This window comes from Haliaeetus leucocephalus, unplaced genomic scaffold, assembly GCF_000737465.1.
Source record: "Haliaeetus leucocephalus isolate CR32 unplaced genomic scaffold, Haliaeetus_leucocephalus-4.0 Scaffold626, whole genome shotgun sequence".
In the NCBI taxonomy this organism is placed as follows: Eukaryota; Metazoa; Chordata; class Aves; order Accipitriformes; family Accipitridae; genus Haliaeetus; species Haliaeetus leucocephalus.
This window is the reverse complement of record NW_010973062.1, coordinates 107975-130036: the sequence shown is the minus strand read 5'-3', so window position 1 is coordinate 130036 and position 22062 is coordinate 107975. Positions and strand designations below refer to the sequence as shown.

The window sequence follows — 22062 nt, the reverse complement described above, 5'->3', positions numbered from 1 at the left end:
ACCAACATTTATTTGAAATGCTTCTGTTAATTTAATCTGTGTATATGGCTTAATTATGATTGAATCCTCAATGTAACAGAAATGAATTATATCAGGATTAAAATTCTAGTACCACATCACCCATTCCATTTTCTTTGCCTTTTTTTCCCCCTTTAAAAGATGCAAGCCTGCTGTTTTAATTACCTTTATGTTGCTATGTCTTATAAATCTTAAATACTGTTTAGACCCTCATTACTGGATGAAATTTTTAGTTACATTTATTTTTTAAAAAAAAGGCAGATATAAACCCTATTTTCATTCCCATTAAAATTTTAACCAGTATGACCATTAGTTGCAAAAAAGGCTTTTCTTTTACACCAATAATAAAGGAAAGTTTCTTGCAGTCAGTTGTGAACATTTTACATGTATTTTCTAGAGGACTCTCCCTCTTTTGTTTCCCCTTCTTTTATGCTTATAGACAAAATGCATTTTCTCTAAAGCATGAAAATAAAAGAACTTGTACTCATCGTTACGCATCACACCAATTTCACGAACTGGCCTATTTCAGGCTTGTTTGAGCTTGTAGATGTTTTAAGAACTGCATTTTATAACACCTTCAAACCTAGTATTTATTGATATAAAGTAAGGACTTTTTTTTGTGTCTGTGAATGGGAGAGAAAAGATTCATTGTACTTTTCTGTGATACAGCTCAGCACCACATACTAGACATAAACAGTATTTATAAAATTATTCAAAAGATGGATTTTTTCACTCCACAATACTTCTAACAGACTAATCTAGGGACCTTGTCAGACCAAAGTTCTGTGAAGTGCTCTTATATTATCACTCAGTTTTCCAGTGAAACCAATGTATCACATATCTATGACAAAAATACCTGTATATTTAAGTCATTATTGCACATTTATTACATAACATATTCTTCCTAAATATCTCAGAAGTGATGTCGACTTTTATGTCCAGAGGATACTGTTAGTGGCAATGTCACTGATGACAGTGAAGATACTTCCCAATATAGACTATGAGATAGAAAAAGTCTGTAGAGGATAACCATGGAGATGCACTGACAGAGGATAACACCTATGGTAATAATCTAGAGACAAAAAAAAAAAAGAGAGAAAAGGAAAAAGCAAGTGAAAAAACCTTTTAATACTGCTGCAGTTACAAAAGATTTGAACATGAATCTCAAGTCCAGGATTCAGACTCTCACACCTGGGTGTTTTTAAATCAGTAGATAGCCCTGGGCAAGTCACATAACCCTTCTGGCAGTCTCTGTTCTGGGGAATTTCAGACTTGCAATTCACCACCCATGCAGTTTCACAAGCAGAGGTGATGTTTAGATATTCTGTTCATACAACAAACAGAGTGGAAAAAAAAAGCCTGGAAACACTTTGCACTAGCACACTCCTGGAGCTGTGAGGATAGTGATTAATCAGCCTCACTTAGCCAGACCTCTTTTCAGTGCAAGTCTCTTAATCTGTAAAAGATTTGTAAGGCAGTATTTATCAAATGTATAAAGGTAACTACTGTTTCTGAGAAAGCAAAAGCCTAAGTTCACGTACAGAGAGTCTCTTAAAATACATGTTTTTCTTAAATAAATATGGTATTTATTGATCATGCATTTCTTTATTCTATTGAAGTGCATTTAAAGAAGGAAACACAGCTAAATTTTCATAATGTAGGAACTGCAGCGGCACACAATGGTTAAACTTGCTCAAATGCAAGAGCAGAGCAACTGTACTCTCCCTTCAGTAAGCTCAAAATCTCAAAATAATGCAAAAATTTTCTTTACTGATCCCATCTCTAGAGGTTGTCCTCCTGCCGTGATGATATTTTCATCAAGCAACAACAAAAAGTCTCTTTGTTAGTAGCTCTACAGAAGTCTTTTTTCTCCCTAGTTTTTTTCTTTTGTTTTAAAATCAAGTGTAGTATTTCATTTACTGCATATTTTTAGTGGAACCTTTTTCTTCCCCGTACATATCCTCTACACAAATAAAAACTCAATTTCCAAAAATATTTGCCTACAAAGGCACAGACAGTTAAAACCATAGAGAAAAGAAGCAAACTCTACCCTGGAATGAGGTAGTCAATCACCTGAGAATAGTAGTGCACTTTATCTGAACATGGCAGGCTCCACACACTAGTTCTCTAGTTCCTAATATGTTTAAGCAATCGAGAAACCAAGTGAGTCCACCTTTGTTTTTAACTGTTCAGAGCTTACAAACCAAACTACATATTTGGACCGATTTCTTAATCTAAAGAATACAGTTCAGCTACAGGTTCCTGACCTATTTAGCCACATAAAGCTTTTAAAGGATGAAGACTAAAAAGCAAACAACAACAACAAAAATCCACTGATTTATCTTTCTACTAGCTTTGTTAAAAGAATCCCCAAGGTGTTTTTAATTAAAAAACAAACAAGCAAACAATAAAACAAAACACCCCCCCCATTTTCCTTTGACTTAATCTCCCCCTCTCCCTCCCTTAACCTAGAAATGATTACCCGTAGATGATTCAAACCCTGTATGCCTTTGTAAAATATGACTCACATTAGCATCAATGAGAGCTGTGTGACTAAGACTTTTCAAGTTGCTTTGGGGTCATAAGATTAACAGCCTAAGAGCATGAGTTTGCTAACAAACACTGAACATGAAGAACAACTACTATTCAAATTCCATCTCTTTTATCTTGCCTGTACATACCTTTTCTCTTTGATATTCTCTGAATATTACAGCAATGGTTGCAAGACATGGGTGGCACAAAAACCAGAGAATGCAGGCCTGAAAGAGAAGATGAGTATAAGTTATAAAATGACTACATGCCAGCTTAGAAGAAAGAGATGACAGTTAGAGGAACTGCATTTACATTTCTGTCTATTTTATGAAGCCATTGTTTAATTTTCAATCAACAGAACGAAAACCACACAATGAAAGGTGGGATTTCTGTTTAAAAAAAGCTCTATACTCCTTGTCAAATTAAAATGACTACTCAGAGTATGATGACAGGGTGCAATTTAATCAAATCAGACACTCAAACATTAACTTTCTTATGGAGGAAAAGTTTAGTGCTTCAGTCAACTGCACGCCACAATTATGTTTATAGCAGAAGGGATCAGTTTCCCTGATGTAACCCATACTTTGGCAAAGGTGATATAGAACTCCCTTTTCAGCGTGCTCCTCTCCACTGTGATGATCTGGTAAAGACCAGCAGCCAGTGACAAAGCGAGGCAAACTCTGAGGCCAATAAGCAGTCCGCTTGCTAAGCCATGGTGTGAATGGTAGCTGTGGTGATTTGTATCTTCAAACTGTTCCCAAATTAATAAAAAGCTCTGGAAAAGAACAACAACAGCAAAGTACATTTAGAGTAAACAAGGTTACACTAAACCTCAACTAATCTTCCCATCACAGATTAAATTATCCGCACAACTGGTCATGCTCCACTCTGCTTATTGGAGGCCACCATGTTACACAAAAGACCCTAGCCCGAACTGCCTTTTGGCACTACCTATTACTCCAAGTGCAACTGGCAGGAACAGAGTCTCACTTCTTGCATTCTATAACTTTTAGAAAGTTAGACAAGTTAAAGTTTCCCCTAATTTGGATGGAAGGAATGTGCCACCTTAGCATAAGATCCAAAATAATCATCTAGTTAAACAGTCGGCCTGCTCAGCAGGAAGCCCACTGAAATGATTCCACAGAGCTACAGGGAGGTGTCTCCCTCCACTTGGGATCCACAACCTGTAAAGCTTGTTTCAAAGGCAGGCGACTACGCCTTTTCTTTCAAAATCCTAACAGGATTCACTTTTCTTTTCAAAGATGGGGAAGTAAGAGGGTGGTGCTGCTGCCCCTTTTATACAATAGCCTAAAGGCTCAAGCATTCACCCAGGTTGAACTTCGATCTCCCACAATTCCCTTCTTTGCCTAAAGGATATCCAACTCACATCTCCCACCTCCTTGGAGAGTGCCGCAACTGCCAGGCTATAGGCTGTTCTTGGGTGGGCCACTCTCCACCTCTTCTATTGAAGCTGTGCCATTGTGGAGAAAAGAATTCAACATCAGCTAGGTCAGAAACTGCGAGCGAGCCTGACTCTGCAAGCAACTGGCTCGGAAACCTCCTAGGGTCTAGGAATGGGAGCATGACAGGTTCCAAATGCCGTTCCAACATCTGGACAAATGCTCCAGCCAACACATAAAGATAATAATCCTCCGTAGCTCTCAGCACTGTATCCATTTACTGCAGAATCCAATTTTGTAGGAGCACTGTGAGAAAGAATATTGATGGATTCTCCAAGGAAAAACAGACTAAGTGCCTAGTCTGCGAATCTTAGTTGGGTAGAAGGCAGGCGCCTACTTGTTGCATAAAAAATGGATCTTGCTGAAGAGTACCTTTTTAAGACTTTGGGAATGTTAACGTTATAAATTAGAATACCCATGAAGTTTAGACTCCCCCAGCATCATGTAGCAGCTAAATGGCATTTTTAAGACCTGAATATACGCTGGAATCCAGTCCACCTACTGCACACATCTAACTTGCACTTACACTTCAGATGTCTAATGAAGCAGGCTTTCTGAAGAAAGGTAGGCAAATTTGATTTATATGAGTGAGGTAGCTCTGAAGGCCTTCAGAAGCAGACATTGTATGCCTCAATTTAGAAATCTAAATTAGTCAGATTCCTTTCTGAACACATTCAAAGGCTCTCTCACTACATTAACTACATAAAAACAAAAAGGTTATGGATATTAACTTAAAAAAAAAAAGTGTAATCCACCTGTGTCTTCCAAAGATGGGTGTCCTTGAGTCTCATCAGTCAAGACAGTATCATCTTCGCTTAGAATATCCTCAGAGAGTACTCTTGCTCTTTTGCCCTCCCTTACCTAGGCCATGACACAGCAAGCATGACTGGTGTCATTTCAGTCACTCCTCAACTACCTGGATGGAAAATGGAAGGATGGGAGAGGGACAGACGTCTTGAACATCACTGATTACCAGTAAACAATCTGAACAATTGGCTTCAAATGTTCCCACCATAACACTCTATTTCTGACTAACTCCAAGCAAACATCTTCAAATGATCAAATTACTTGACTGAGAATTCTGTCAAGGAGTAAGACTGAAATAAGGCTAAAAGGCTCCTGAAACCCTGAGCTACAGCACAGTGTTTGGTAAAGTTGTGTCTACAGCACTAGTTTTGGAATGAAATTGATGAATTCCTATCACAGAAGTTACTTCAGTCCAGGTAAAACATGCTCACACAACAAATAATGGTTCTACCAGTTACAGAATCACTGCAGTCTTGTACAGAGCATTTTCCCTTTTGATATTTACACTTGGGAATAGCAAAAGTATTTAACTTCCCTGGACTGGACATACACTATCTGAGAAAATAAAAATCCCAACCACCTCCTATTCCACCTCAGGAATCTTCCTGACTAAATCATGCATCTGGGGGGAAGAAATACAGGCTGATGAAGATGAAACTGTAATATTGCTTTAAGAAGAAACTTTAGGTAGATCCCAGGGATAGCGTAACCTTAAAGAACAGAACTCATGAGGATTTGAATTTTCCTTAACCTACACCAATAGTAACAGCAATGAAGGAAGCCACTTTCATGAGAAGATGACAAAGAGCTGGAGTAAAGGAATTATGAGAACAAAGTCCAAATCCTCATGGGAAAATAGTCTCTGACAGCACAGTATGCTCTGGACTAGCCCTTTAAAGAGTGTAAACTGTGTAAACAACACAGGAAAAAGTTGATCAAAGACTGTGTGTAGTGACAGCAATGCAAGATCACAGAATTCCAGCTTCCTTCAGTTTCATTAGATTATTCCAAAATAAGCAGAAGGCAGAGGCATTAGAGGCAGAGATGGAACTATCAGTGCAACACACTGGAAACTCGGACAAGATGAACGTGTGTCACTGCTCCTCCTGTGAGCTGGGACTGTTCTCACTCACCAGAGAAAAGCAGGATTCTCTAACAGAGAAATCTGTGCTATGGAGTGTTTCTAGGTTACAATGGATTAGGCAATCTGTTCTCAATGAAGGAAGAGTTTCCATAGACAAGCATGATCTTGAAGTCAAAATTTCTTTGGCTGGCTATGCCTGAGAAATTAAGGTCAATAAGCCCTGAAGTCCTTTACCTTGACCACAGAAAGCCGTATGTCAGCTCACTTAGCTGCAATATCAGGAACACCAACCTGCTGAAGTGGATATCGGAGACATTTTTTTGTTGGCTGTAAAAGCAGAACTATGTTTGAACTCTGAGAAGAAATCAGCGGGGGAATTCTAGTTATCCAGAAGAACAACTCTGCTTGGACTGTAAACAAAAGAACTGGATGAGCTAGGTAGCTGAAGAGCTGACTTGCACTAGCTATGTCCAACACCAAGTCACAACTGCTTCTTCGTAAAGTAAAGGAGAATGACCATCTCCTTTTTTACACAATACACTGTTCAAAATGCCTGACTTCATCTGCACATACTTCTGTCCTACCTTGGTTCACAGTGGACACCAACCACTGTCCAGTACTGGTCTTCCTCTTCAAATGCTAGAAGAATGTTTGCCACGGACATCATCCTGATATTCCAGATATACAAGTTGAACCTCCACATCCATACAATGAAGAACCAGACACTCTTCTTTTTTGTCATGAGGATACAATTATGGTAGAACCCCTCCTCCCCTTCGCTATGCCAACACTGACTTTATGGCAAGCCAAGATAACATATCAATCTCCAGTGAAGGCAGGTTCTCATGGGACAGATCATCTCTGAGAGGCAAGAGGAAGAGGGAAGCAAAAGGGAAATCAGAAGTAGCAGCAAGGCAAAGTGGATTAACTAGCTGCTTCTAAACATATCTAGTGCTTGGGTATCTGATGTCATGCAATGCCAGTACAGTAAAAAATGGTTTAGATCTAAGGTCAGACGTAGAGCTCATTCTGAGCACACCTTTGGGGTGTACCTAAGAACCCCTGTGAAGTGTGACATCTAATGCAGTAAGATTCTATGTCATTTTCATCAGGTTCAAAGTGATCAGCTGTCTTTCCAGAATCATTGCCTCTACTCCAATCAGCCCTGAAAGCTGAAACTGCTCAGGTCTGGGTGATGGGAAAGGCCTGCCATCAATAAAGTTTTGGACAAGGTTTGTGTCTCAGCAGCAGAGAGCAGAATCTTTAATGAATACAGAGCAGCCTGGGAATCTTTTGTTCTGAGGCTGAAATAAAGAACAAGTTAAGGCAAAGGGAGACGCTGAATTGCAGACCTGTCCGCCCTTTGAGATGCTACCTCTTTGCAGCTGCAAAGACAACAAGAGATTTGCTGACTAGAAGGCTGTGTCCACCCTATACTGACGGTAACCTGTAAACACAGCCCGGGAAATTGCTGGTGTTTCTGAAAGAACAAAAAGAAAGAATCCATAGCATCAGTACAAAGAGGAGAAAACCCCCTGAAAAATTGCTGAGTAATTTGAAATAGTAGCAGGCAAGCAGGGTCAGATAGTTTGCCAGTCAAAATTGCAGTTAAGTTGAAGACCAACGTATTTTCCCAGGCTGTCCACTTGCGTGACTTCCCTGAAGATGAGATGAGGACAGGTAGTATAGAATGTCAATAAAACTAACATGGTTCAATATCTATCTGCTGTGTTAGGGTAATGCATGTGGTTTCCAGCACCCTCCACAGCAAGTCCTCAGAACATCTCTGTTATCCACATAAGTCTGTCCAACCTCTGGCATGGGAGGAAGCTGGCTCTCCCATAAGAATCTCTGGGAAAGAGCAGGACAGAAAGGAGGTTATTGTAGGTTTTTAATCATTAAAAGTGATCACTGATTGCCCTGTTACAGCAGGTCCAACAGCCATGTCAATCTAGACAGACCAATGAACAACAGACCAATCTAGAGAATGTAGTCTTGAGCTCACCACCTTTAACAGAGGCAATGAGCTCAGGGGATCAGTATCGAGACCGCAACAGTTGCATTCTGTACTAAGGAGAAGAAATCTGGCAGTAGGTATAGTTTGTATGTACTGAACCATGAGACGGAAAACATCCTCTCCAGAAGTGGCAAGGATACTCTTGGTGTCAGGGAACTTTTGCTGGAGACAACAGACACTGAGATGGGGGTGCAAAACCACCAGGCAATGACATACTCTGATATCCATATTCTGTTCCTACAAGACTCCTGCCAAACCTGACATTCCCAACGTTACCAGGAGAGATGTGGTAGAGCTGTGCGTTCATGGTGAAAAGTGAGATAGCCAACCTTGTGCCAATGCTCCAGTGGTGCTCAAAGAGCTAACACAAATGTGTAATGGACCAGTACTGGGGGAAGCAGCATATATGTATGATACCTGCCCTGATTTTTACAAGTAACAACCAAAAAAAGATCAAGCTGATGACACAGAGTGTCCTTTCTATGTATAGTAAAAAGGAATCAACAACAAAAAACTTTCCAGTCTCAAGTGACAGAGTACTAACACACCCATACGTATGTACAAGTGGAGAGGCATGAATAAAATTAATAGTTTAGAAGTCTTCTTTACTACCAGCATGTAAAATTTCTGGTGCTAGACGGGTGTCGAAGTAAGGTGGAATGAACCTATCTTTGAATTTCAACAGTCCCATTGACCTTAATAGCCTTTGGTTTATATTCTTAATTAGCAAGAAATGTCAGCTCCCAGCTACTCTTAATGTTTGAGCAGTCCACTGATTTAGTTTGGAAGCAGCACTAATTACAGATACTACTCAAATGCCACAAAATCTTCAGTATAATCTCTTCCTCATTACTGTCTCCAGTTTCTCCCTGCTCTTCTCTTTCTCAATGGCTTTCAGATTCTCTTGTCTTTATGGTGTGATTTAAAAAAATTTGTTTACAAAAGGCACCACCAGGGTTGGATGATCTCCATTACAATTTACTTTTAAGTTACTGGTTTACTTGACTTTCTAATTTATACTAATGGAAAATATTTGAATGAAATTATGTGTCAGACCATTTGTATACTTGCAAGACCAATCCTGCACATGAACCTTTCAAGAATTCCCTCATATTGATTAAAAAGACCATTAGACATCCTATTTGAGTGGTTCTAAGAGGAGGACACCAAGGATTTCAACTTTTTTTGGTGACAGAAATTTCAAAGAATTTCTCACAACAGCTTTTCTTGTCTCTCCTCTCATGCTGCTTGTTGTCACCCCCCATAATGTAGTTCACAACCCCTCAGTTGTACTGATTACAACTATTTATGGGACCATCTTATAAATCAGATCAGTAAAATGACTGTGCTGGCTGAAATATCTTAAATACCTCCTGCTCCCCCCCAGTCTAGATCATTCCACTGATCTGGTTTACAGTATAATGCTACAAACAATTGGCACAACCAGGAGTTTGGAAAACTGTGGGAACTTCTTAAGTGGTTTTACTGCTGAACAAAAACATACTGTGGAGCTACACCTTAAATTGTTAAAGTAAAGAGAAGGTGTTGTTACCTATTAGACATACTGGGTGCACATTATGGTGTGGTTTTTTTTTTTTTCCAGTCTTGATACTCTCTCCCTCATAAAATATTGAAATTAGTTGGTTCACGGTTCTGTCATACCTAATAGCAGCTGTATATTTCAGTATAAGAATGAATAGAAAATACAAACCTGTGTAACAACAACTACTACAGCAATGCCAGTAGATGTTGGAGTGGAATCCCACTGAAGAGGTCTGCCATGAGATTTCTTCATTCTGCCTATTGTCCAACCCATACACAGACTCAACAATAAATATAGCATTTGTATCTGTGAGACTATGTCACACACTATTAAAAACAAAAGAAAAAATAAATAGTCACAACAAAAATACAGTTTTTTTCTAAAGCAAAGAGAAATGTTTGATATACCTACAAATGAAGGGTGGGCATTTACGCCTCTGTATGACCTTTCATCATAATTTTGGTGATAGTTTGACTAGCTGAGGTTGCTTTGCCACAAAATGTGGGTATTTTGAGTCGTTTCCAGTGACCAAACAGATCACTACCAGCTTTCCTCTAGTTATGCTGCAGTGCTGCAATAACACGAGCACAGCACCACATCCTCCCAAATCCCACTCTTGTGTCAAAGAAGTCTGGGCTCAGGAGTCCATCTGCATAATAGGCTTATAAATGCTAAAGAACTAAAATCATATGTATGTTAATCATGCTGCAAATACAAAAAATGATGAAACGCACTCCTTCCTTTTCTATGAAAAACTTTTGTTCAAAAATCAGATAGTTGCATTGTACTTTAAATTAATTGCACTTTGTCTTAAGGATGCAGTAGCTTGCCACAGAAAGCACAAATATTTAGGACAAATTCCACTCTCAGATACTTAAAGGGGAAAATATAATGAATAACCCTAACACAGACTTCATTTAGAGCAAACACTTGCCTGTATTTCATTTTATTAAATGCAAACTACCTTTGCCTCATTTTTGCTATGTCCATTTTTTTTTTTCTCTGTTTGGGAACAATTAACACATACGCCATAAAGTTACATTCTTAATCAGCGTCTCAAACCTGTGTTTGAAGCTGTACCTGAATAAAGAAGACTTAAAGCTAGAATATATTAAAGCCTGTAGAAAGAACTGAAGATTTCTTTCTGGGTGACTGTTAGCTTTAGACCTGATAAGTTTTTGACTGAAACTTATTGAACAATTTTTAAGTTGGTGCTTGGACTTGAGAGTAAACTGTCTCATTGTAGTGGGGTAGCAGAGCTGTACAAGAAAAAATGATTCTTGTATTATGTAAATTGTGAATTTGGTTCAGAAACTAGAGATTGGGCACTACACACAACAATGCTTTCTTTTCCACTTGACTAAAATTTAAGTTCAATTAAATTTGCTCCTTATCTGTAATTTTCACTTACACTATCAGGTACAAGAAAAATATTTCTATGTCACAAAAGCAAACATCTATTTTTATACAAATTTTACAAGGCTAGCTATGGAGACATAGTACTCCCTAGAAAAAACTGTTACGTGAACCCAAGGCATGCCAAACCAGTGTCACAAATCCAAGCTAGAGGAAATGACTGAACAGATGTGGATGTTCTAGAGAGCATTTTATTTTCTGTCACTCCTTAAGATAGCTTGCTCTATAAGTTATAGCCAGACATCATCTCTCAGTCACATCTTCGATATAGATATTGCTGTGCTTCAGTGTGGCAACAATTCAAATGGATTCCCAGACAAAATGGTGTAAGATAAAAATTCAGTACTGGTGTTAACCTTTGACATCTCACACACCTTGCCAGAAAGCAAGAAGGTCAAGAGAAATTTCTAAAATTACAATAATCACATGATATCCAGGGTCAGTGTAAACTCACATGCTACCAAGCTGATACCATATCTGTCTGATTTCATCACTATTCATCTTTTTTGGCTGTTGCAACAGGCATAATAATACTCTCTGACTTTTCACATTTTGATCTTACCAAAACTTAAAAGATCACTATTTGTGATGCTTTTGAGCGTCAGCATTATTGGCGTGATTTATACAATTAACTTAGGTAATAAATTAGACTGAGGGTCAGGTCTTTATACACGGTGAAGAATAAATGGTGATAGGAAAAGAATAATTGCTTGGGATAGCATCTGAACAGGCTTCTAGAAAGAAATTCTGGCCTCACTGCCAGTCAATAGAAATTTTACCATTTACTTTTAACTCAGATTTCTGTTCTGATGTAGGAAAAAATGGTAGCACCTTCCACCTTCAAACTATACTACTTGCTATCAGCCATTCTTCAGAATTGTAATTGACACTGAAGCTGTCCACATTTCTATTACTTCTGGTCTTTTACTGTTTTGGGAACCATGAACCTTAAAAACAGTAGGAAAGGAAAACTCTCTTAGCTCAATTTAAGAAATTCAGCTATTGATTCAAAAAATATTTTATTCTCAACAAACTTTGCTTTAAGCAAATAAAAGTGGTCTCTTCACTACAGTTCATACACAGAGAATCTAACATGCAGCTACTCTCTCTGAAGTTCTGGCTGGGTAGTTAACACTGGGTTTCTCACTGGGGAAGAGTTATGACTACCTTCATGTTCTCTATTTAATTTCATTTCAGGAGATGAGAGGGAAAGTTTAATAATACAGTTGCTGGAGAGGCTGTAAGGACCTGCTAACTCACATGGTTAAAACAAGAAAGAAGCAATTACTGTGGTGCCAAGTGCCATCAAGAGGCTGTTAATTCCAACTGCAAGCTTCTAAATGAACTCTAGGAAGAGAAGTATTTTTCTGTACAGGCTGCTACTCTCCAACACTATCCCACTACCACAGTACTACTTTTTTGAGGTGCTTCAAGCCAATCAAAAGGCAATGTATTTGCTTAGAAAGAACCCCCCAATGCTTCAAATGTGAACTAGAGAAAAGAAACCCCCAACGACAATGTTCAACCCTGAAGAATCCAGGAGTAAGTTAGCGCATTTTGGGAAGAGATGTTACAGGAATTCAGCTCCAGTGAGAACTCAGAATATCTATACAGAGTGGAGAAAAATGCTTTGTTAACATCAACTCTTTACATAAGCATTTTTTGCATCACTCTAATCATATCACTTGTGCTGTAAAACACTTACTATTTCATTATAATAAATGTTAAATCTGCTAGTGAAGCGACACACTCCATAAAATGTCATTAAGTTTCCTAAAAAGCTTTGCTACTCTAAATAATGCAAACTCCACAAAACCCTTCAATGTATTAAAACATCTACTCATGTGATAGGCATGTATTTAAGTGTTTGTAGGAAGGAAGCTTCAGACAAGAAAATCCTTTAAAAAATCCTAAACAATATCACAATTGTGTAACTTTAAATACAGTTATTGTAAACATCCAGAATAAAACCTGTTTTTCAGAACAGCAACTTCTAGTATTTTATATTAAAAATCCAGTGATATGGTCCAAGATCATAATACAGTCCAGCAACAGCATTCGCTGACGTATTATGCAGATTAATGCGTAGGAATACGTAGGAAACAGTAGACAAGCATACTCACATTCTGCCAGACTTCCCATAAAAGGTGCTCCTATTCCATCTTTAGAATAACTGATGAAACAATAAAAAGATGTTATTTAAGTGAGTGAGCCTTAATTGTATGTTCTCTCTTAAAAGTACATTTAGGCAATGATGTAGTTCTAAAAAGTCAGTCCTATGTTTTGTCACAATCACCACAGGAAAGATGATGTACTGATCTTTACAACACAATGTTCTTCAACTCTTAAGACTGAAAGCAAAAATAAGCAAAGATACCTTGAGAAATGCAGGTAGTTGGCAAAAGCTGAACCAGCCTGCAACAGTAATGCAATTGTCAACACCTTTAATACAGTATGCATAGGTCCACGCTTCTTAATTGTTTGCCATAGGGATTGTGCATATATGCAAGCAGTTACAAAGTATGCTAGGACAAGCAGGAAAAAGAATTCATGTAATCCTGTGAAAAAAAGAAATACAGCTTAGTTCTTATAAAAAAAAAAAGTTGCCACTAGCAGTAAATAACAAAACACGGGTTTTTTTATATATAATCACTGGGAAGTACTTAGTAACTGTCACCCAAAAGTGGTAGTACAGATAAAATGAGTAAATCCTAGCCTATCTTATCCAAGAAAGTGTATTTTTCCAGAGCTGATTATTATTTGATCTGACAAAGCATTTCTTATTCAACAATACCTTTTCTGAGTGTAGGAGAGATTCTGTTCAAGTACGAATAACTATGTAGCAACTAGTGAAATAGTATAAAGTGGCATACAGTTTCTTCATAAACAGAAAATAATTGTAGCCCATTTGATCAGTCAGAAACATATTAAAGGACTTATTTTCACCTCTTCTTTTTGGCTTCAATTTTTAAAGGCACAACCTGAGATGAGAGAAACCCCAAACAGACTTCTGTTGAATCTATTTAACCACTGGGTGTCACTCTTCCTCCACATAAAGTAGTTAAACTCAAGCACAGTTGACTAAGACAGAAAACTTTTAGATAAAGAAAAATGGAAAGAAAAATAGCACAAGAACAGTAAGTTCATAGAGTGGATTTTTTTTCACCAATCTGAAAAAATGCCCAAAGTATTTGATATTATTTACAAAACAGAAGTACTCTAATTTTCAGCCTGGTAGGAGTCTGGTAAAATGCTTCCCTGAAGACCTGCATCCTGGAAATCTCTTCTGTTGTCCGGAAGCTTTGGAACCCATCATATGAGCTCCCAAAGGGTCAAAGCCAGTGAGCTCTATGCAAAAATGGGTAAACAGACATTTCTCACAGAAAATTTATGTTTTCCTTCTCCAACCCTCCTTGAAACCAAGTGGTGCCCGCAGAATCAGATTCTGAACAATGTTTTTCCTCCAGCAGGAAGACAACTCTGCTAAAAACTTCCAACCAGCTCCACCCAGAGATTAGAAACATAGCAATTACACACATTTCAATATCTAAGTTGAAAAACATTAGAACTGTATGAGTTCTGGACCGTTGCTAGTACAGTAACTTCTGTGGCTAAAATTAATACTTTTGGACATATATACAGTCAAATGGGAGAAGACAACCATAAGGTAATAAAGACTCATAAAACACCAATTTAGGGTCACTCTGCTTCTCTTGTGTACCTATACAAATGCATGATTTATGAACAACAAAAATAGCATTTTAGATCAAATATCTTTTTCTTTCACTCTTTATCTTTCTGCTTCAAAAGATACCCACTGAAGTTGGCAAGGGTCCTGTAGATAAGTTATTTCTCACCATGATGAGTGGGTACACATGGAAAACTCTTTAGGAAAATCAACTAGCTTTTAATAAACACTAAACTTTTAGGATGGAAAGCTCTTTCCAACCAAAGACAGATTGTGGATGACTGGCTTGAGACCAAAACAATTTAAGAGAAAGCTGCGCTGAAATACAACTATAAAAAAAACCAGAAGGTAATTTGCAACCTGTCTTTTTCAAGTTTCCTGACTTTCAAGTAACCTAGAGTTGACAGAGAAAATAAAACATATGTACCTTAATTTGAAATACCTAACTTCAAAGATCTTCAAAATGCTGTCTACCTGGTCAGCTGCCCTTAGAAATCCTAGATTGCACTGGTACCATGTCTTACGTAAAAAACCCCTGCTATATAAAATGATAAAAGATTACTTGCCACGGATCAGAAACCAGGCCTCCTCCCCTCTCAAGGCAAACATCTTAATTACAAGATTACAGTCTCAAGTTCCTTCCTGTACTTCCCTTACAGTCCATTTAATTTTGAGATCTCCTGTGTCAGGCCACAACTTTAGTAACTAAAGTGAAGGATGACCTAACTAGAACCATCTATAACTATGTAGTTTTTAGTCGCCTGAATGAAAGAACCAAGAAATGAAGCTGGACCTTTTCTCTGATACCCTGATGTTCCAAGCTGTGCACCTATGGAAAAATGACAAACATTATTCCCCAAAGATACATTAGGGGAAAAAAACAAACAAACAAACAAACAAAGGCACGAGATATTAAATCCTCCTCAGTTCTTTGAAAGCAGACACAGGCATGTAACTTCAGCATTCATGGCAGTGATGCAGGTTTTAATTCTGAATAAATAGACGTGTTGCTCTGCAACTGTGGAAGACATGGCATGTACAGCTCACCCTGTTTCCTACTTGTTAGATCTAAATACATGCATCCAACGCATTTTACACACCTCCTTACTCAACATGCAAGCTGGTCAGAGTTCTGCTTCCAAGTGCTCAAAGTCTTCCTACAAAACTAATATAGAGCCCAGATACCTCTCTAGGAGGTCTGTACACCACTTTTAAGGGCCACGTGATGTCTTATACTGCTTTGCCCATTGATTTAGCAAAAGAACGCTACTAGTGCTTTTTGAGAATAAGTAAATTAACCTAGAATTCACTTCTGGATACAAAATTCACCAAATAAAAGCTGCCAACTAAGTTTGGAGATTAAGAAGCACAGTTAAGAAGTTAAGGAGACAGGTAAGTCAATTTATAACCATTGAAAAATGGATGATTAACAGTGCTACTTTCTTACAGATTCTGCTAAATGTTCAGTGAATATTTCTTCCCTTCAAAAAGGGAGCTGCCTTTGTTCCCTCTATATCCTCTTGAGACGAAGAATGACAGCAGGGCATATGATTCTGAGCACAGCAATTAGGGTCATTCTGGGTATGTAGGTTAAATCTGTGTATGACGGCAGACTAAGCCTATCAGGCTCTTCCCTTACAACAGACCTAGGTTAGTGACACGTTGATGAGGCCTCCCAGAGCAGCGAAGCTAAGCGCTGCAATGAAGCACACATCAGGTTGGTTTGGATTGTCCAAAGCATACAGTTATATGTAGGCGTTTCTTTAGCTGCTGTCTTGAGTCACTTCTAGAAGTTTTTCTTTGCACATTGAAAGATTTAAAATTGTATTTCTTACGTAAAATGAGATCAGGACTGACAAATAGCTAATCTGCGGCCTGCGACTAAGATACTTAGAAAGACCTAAACATTGAACTGAAATTGTACTGGCAAAATGTTTTATTGTGCAGGTACTTGCGTTGCACAGAATCAAGTTTTACACAGCTAAGGAATTTCATGAATTCATTAAAATCAGGGATTAAATTCACATTCAAGTGGAAGCTTACAATTTCAACATGGGAAAATCACCTATCAGCAAAGATCTTAACACTAACTTTCCTTGTGCGTCTATCCTTCCAGTTAGGCAAGTTTTGGAAAGTCAGGCTAGAGAAAGGGAATGTAATGCCAGAAAATGAATTAAAGTTTACTCTCCATGAAAAAGTAGAATATGAAATAGAAAAGACTCTGCTATCCATTCTCCGTACTTTTCCAAGCATAGTAAGTACCGATTTGTTTGGGTGATCAGATCCTTAACTTACAAATCTAATTTTAAGAAAAAGAATCTTACCAGATTCCCCTGCGCTAAAGTGATCTAATGGATTCCCTTCTGCATCTGGGTTTAGTAAGATCATTTCAAACTGAATATCCTCGGATTCAGAATAATTCTCCTCGCAGGTAAACTTGTCTACATAAAACACATACCATGTTTCCGGATAAGGAATCTGGGACACTGTCAGATTTTGCTCTGTGTGGTTCACAGTCACTTTGGAAGAAAACAAACAAACAAAAATAGAAGTAAATACTCGATTACTTTGTTTTTAGAAAACTCATCTTTGAATGATAAAATTTAAATCCACATAATCTTATACAGGTCATAAACTACATACAGTACAAAACAGTCTTGGTTTTGAAAACCAGCCATAAGATCAGAGACCAAACTTCCAACTTCATCTTTTGTTTCAAATAGGTGCAGGCAAGGGTTGGTGAGGAGATGCACTGCATTCCGTCTCTCAGCTTTTGGGTCTGCTGGGAGGGTTCCCTTCTGCCAGAAGCCAGTGACTGCAAACTGTCTCCTATGCTCAGCACATTCCTGTCCCCTAGTACAGTATTGATAGGACTAGGTATTCTGTATTAGCCAACAGATACTTCTGCAGTATGAAAAATACCTTTGTGAAATTTAATTCTACTCTGTTTTCAAAGATATTTAGAGCACCAAACAGGAACAGCCACACGTGAACTCAGTAAACAACAGTGTGCATGCTTTAAAGGTGCAACTTAGCATATTTTACAGCATCTTCCCCAAACAATAATAGACTGAATTTCGACTGACAGCTAAGTGCTGAGACCATTGTCTAATAAAACTGTATGTTTCAAATACGATTACATTTAAAACCAACTACGAAAGAGACAGACATTTCATATGCTCACTGATATTACTGCTATTTTTCCTAAAAGCAACTGTTAACAAAGCACAATCTCTCCAAAATAAACATATGCTGCAAATGAAATCTGTGGCTCTGCATGTTTGGGTGAAACTGCAGGAATTGTAAGTGCTGTCATACTGATTACTGAACTCGAGTGCTAATCAGCTCAACCATGAATGAAAGCCATCTCTGGAGAAGAAATAACAATATAATGACTGGACTGAAGATTAATTCACCTTAATAGTTTAAGATGACAACGGCTAAGGATGAGGGAAGAGAAAAATGTCATAAAAATCTACAAAACAAGCTAGTTTTTTTATGCAAAGGCCTTTCTAAAAAAGCTGCAAATGTACACACAAAACAACCCTTAGCAAACTCATTATCCCTAAATATTTTGTAGACAGAATTTAGAACTAATTTCTAACTTGAAGCCTACCTGTGAAAAACATTTATGTGATTTAAATAAACTTGTTTCAACTTCAAGAAGTTATTTTCTGTCCTCTGAAGGCATGAACTGATCAACACTAGGATCCAGGAAGAACGTGTGATATGTTTCTTTGCAGCAATTGTCATGAAGTACAAATTTGGACAACACACAAACCAGAAAAAAAAAAAAAAGTGTTCTAATGCAGGCAGTTCATGTTGTGTAGGTAACGGTAAGTATGCATTCCACTCTGGAGCTACATATCTCATCAATCAAATATACAAAGTGAAACAGCTCCCTTCAAAAACCCCAAGATTTTTAAAAACACAAATTTAGGATTTCATATAGTACTTCATCCAAATGAAAGGCAAACTGCAGCTGAGAGGGTTGGCTTTATTCTCCATCTCGACTCTCAGCTGAGTTCCGACACAGTGTTATTTGCATCAAGACGAAGGATCACACGGAGCATGTTTAATCAGTTTTCCATCAAATCTGTGAGCTAACTCACAGGAAATGAAGATAAAACAAAAATGTAATTGATTTTGCCCAAGATCAGCAAACAGATCCAACTCACCCTGTGGTCACATGATTCCTAAATGCAGTAGAAAACAGCAAGTACACTGCTGAGACAGACAGGAGTGATGGGCCAAATGCTAGTCATTTCAGCAGCACTTAAAGTTCAGCTCAGATCAAGTGTAAGGGAACTATGTCCTTAGAAGTGACATCTGTGTAAGATTTTGTTATGACAGTGTTCCAGGAGATCAATTTGTTACTCTAGGGATTCTGGCTGCACAGAGGAAATGTATTTAAAAAAGAAGCTGTATTCACTTAAGATATATTTGAATGAAGTTTCTAATATTAATATCTTAAAGGAAAATTTATGCTTTAAGTAGGTTTTGTAGTATTACAATCAATAAATGGTGCAAAAATTATTATTCCAGTATGTTTGTCTTCCAGTTACATAACTGAATGCTTCAGTGTTTTACTGTTCTTTGAAAACTGCCATTTCCATGGAACTGCAGAACAGGAGCCTCCTGACAAATGAGAAATGTTCCTTCATAAACAAAAGACAACAAGATAACCTACATATTCTGTACTGGTATAATTCTTAGCTCAAATATGAAAAACATTTGAATGTGAGGTTCAGTGATGAATACCAAATTACAAAATTAAAGCATGAAAGAACATTAAATGATAATACAGGCAAGTTATAAAGTAAGGCAGCATAACCCAGATTAATTTTCGCAGATGACCTTAAAAAAACTAATGATTATGAGGTTGTGAAAGAAAAAAAAAAGAACAGAGAAAAAAGCTTTGCAGGTAAAAAATTACCCTTCTGCTGTGTACTTGGGCTACATACTCCCACCTCACAAGCATTCACTTCAGAAGTTTAGAGGTAACTGCAGCAGACTCCATCAGTTTGCCTCTAATTTTTTTCACTCCACCGCAATAAAAGTCACAATTCAAACTGTACCTTTGACTGTCCCAAACATTTAGATTCTCAAGTTCTTCAGTTTCATATTACAATGGTATTCTTTGCAAATTCTTTCAAATACTCAACATGATCTTTTTTATGGAAAAGTTTGAGGAAAAAAAAAAAAAAAAAAGGACTTTTACTCCAAGCAGAGTTAGAGAAAATCTGAATGACTAAATGAAAACTTCAGCCAAACATGTACCCTTTCTGAGCTGTGTAGAAGTGAGAGCAAGAGACTAGAACTGGTCAGAAAGTTTGGCTGTTAGTATTAAAGTTATTATTTGTCAAGGATTGTTCATTTTCCAGCAGCATACTAAATCACAATTTGCAAACAAAGTCTTCTGAAGTGATGCAAACAAAGCAATTTTATTTCCTTGTAATAATTTTTAATTACAGAAGGCCAAAGTCCTGCTTTTACTTAGGTTGATGCAAAGTCCAAATTCATGGAAATAAATATTCTAAATACACAGATAACAGGGTTCTAAATACACAGATAACTTAATTTGTAAGGAGGGAAAGAAGTAGCAACTTACTTGTCAGCTGAGCTTTAGAGAACTTCTCTGTACAGCTGTGATCTTGGATACTGTTCTGCAGCTTCTGCCATTCTTGTGCTTGAAATAGGTGAAGTCTAGCTGCTTTTGTCACAGCTACTGCTACGTTCTTGATTCTGACACACAGAACAGCATGGTCACCTTGATATTTAAAAAATAAAATCAACTACTCTGCCTTGATGTCAGTTACAAACAAAAAGCTAGCACGGAGTAGATTTTTTTTATAAGTAGCAGCTTCCCTTTATTTCTTAAACTTCTACCCCTACTTCCCATAAAAGTCTTTACACTCTTTCAGAAACAATTTCTAGACATCTCATTAACACAATACTGCATGCACGATTCTCTATGATGGTACTTAAACCTTCACCACAATCCAAATGTCATTAACCACCTCTACCACAAACAGCCTTCCCTCCCCCCTCTTTTTTTTTTTTTTAAACAAACTTCCAGATAACCTTTTTCTGTCCTTCCTCCCACCCCAAATTTTATTTTCTCAAGCTCAAGTGAAGACAGTGCCTCAATCAGTCTCAATAACTGGTTCAAAGTCTAGTATTTTATGACCTTTGTAGCATGATTATGAGCATCATAGGGTAGCTCTTGAGTCTAATACCAGAAGAACTTATGTAAATGGACCTTCATGTTATGGACTGATTAGAGCTAAAATAGTTAGTTATAGATGACAGACGTCAAACAATACAAAGAAAATCAAACTTTTCAAAAGTGTTCTCTAATGTGTCAGTCTACCTATAGGCTGCATCCTGACAGACTCCTTCGAATTTAAGCAAGCTTTGTATGTTTTTTATACTGTCAGAGCAATCTTCTCTCCCACCTAACCTAGGCACCAGCTGGATGTGTCAATAGATTACTACCAGCTTCAAATAAGGCTCTGCCAGGAAGACTTGCCTGTTCAGAGCCAGCTGCGAGATAGCGGTCCTGCAATAAAACCTCAAAAAAGGTGATCTCCTGGCATCTGTAAAATGTTATATGGACTATAGTTTACCCAAGTTACTAACAAAATATTTTGAAAAAATAACAGAAGGTTCTAAAAACAACAAAAAAAAAGCCCATATGGCTTTGCTAAGACCCCAAATACATAGTTTTGGGTATTCATGCAGAAAGAGAAATATTTCTAAGGAAATATGCAACATCGACTTGTAGAATAAATTATATCAGCACACCTAAACCACTCATCTTGAAGCTTAATGTTCTTTTCTCAGACTAAGCAGTGCACTTTTTCCCCTTTAGATCTATTCAGAGCGCTTCTACAATTATCTTCCAGGACACTAATAATTAACTGCTTTCAAGACACTCCATGAGCTATCCCCACCCTATCTATCACCTCTCATTCAGCACTAGAAGGTCACATTCTAACTCTTCTTGGCTTATGTCACGTTTTCCTTCATCCCACTAGATTTTTTTTTCTTGCAAACATTTTTGTTTTTTTCTCACACTGCTCCTCCAGCCCGGGAAGAAGCCTGTGTAAGTAGTATCTTCATGGCTGCCTTTTTATGCATGCCACAGAACTCTTCTGCCATGAAGATACCTGGGAAAGAAAACGGTCTAAGCTTCCGAAATGCTGAGCATATAGGGAAAGTATATAGGAAAAGCACGCCGACCAGCAGTGCTTGCATGTATCTGTTTTTGCAAAGTAAAACTTCTGCAGCAAGGAGAGTCGCTTCCAACCTGTACTTCTGCAGCGACCATTCTAACAGGTTTCTAGCCCGTCGCCAGGCCTCTTCACTAACAGTCAGGAATCATTACCGCCAAGGAGTTAATACGGCGGGAAAGAAAAGCCCCCGGGAACGATCCGGTGAGAGCGTCCATCCCGCTGCCCGGTGCCACTAAAACCACCCGGGGCTGCGCGACAG

General features: G+C 37.9%; 2 protein-coding genes across 2 annotated transcripts in view; one reads left to right on the top strand and one right to left on the bottom strand.

Annotated features, from left to right (window-relative positions):
* Window positions 1-349: 349 nt before the first annotated feature.
* GPR180 (G protein-coupled receptor 180) lies at window positions 350-20422 on the bottom strand. Its single transcript, XM_010578278.1, has 8 exons — window positions 20177-20422; window positions 16890-17084; window positions 13255-13435; window positions 13001-13050; window positions 9630-9787; window positions 3134-3325; window positions 2700-2777; window positions 350-1090 (listed from the first exon to the last, which is right to left on the bottom strand). Coding segments are annotated over exons 1-8 (1014 nt in total). The 5' UTR covers window positions 20178-20422; the 3' UTR covers window positions 350-931.
* Window positions 20423-21727: 1305 nt separating this feature from the next.
* Window positions 21728-22062, top strand: part of TGDS (TDP-glucose 4,6-dehydratase) — a 16253-nt gene continuing 15918 nt past the window's right edge. The window contains exon 1 of the mRNA XM_010578328.1: window positions 21728-22004. Within this exon, the coding sequence (XP_010576630.1) occupies window positions 21728-22004 (277 nt within the window). The remainder of the gene's footprint in view (window positions 22005-22062) is intronic.

Bases quoted from the DNA above. Each gene is read 5' to 3' on its own strand.
- GPR180 (XM_010578278.1), bottom strand. The intron at 9,788-13,000 runs GTGAGTATGCTT...TGTTTTTAATAG, and splicing joins TATGGGAAGTCTGGCAGAAT to TGTGTGACATAGTCTCACAG. The intron at 3,326-9,629 runs GTTTGTATTTTC...GTTCTTTTCCAG, and splicing joins TAGTAGTTGTTGTTACACAG to AGCTTTTTATTAATTTGGGA.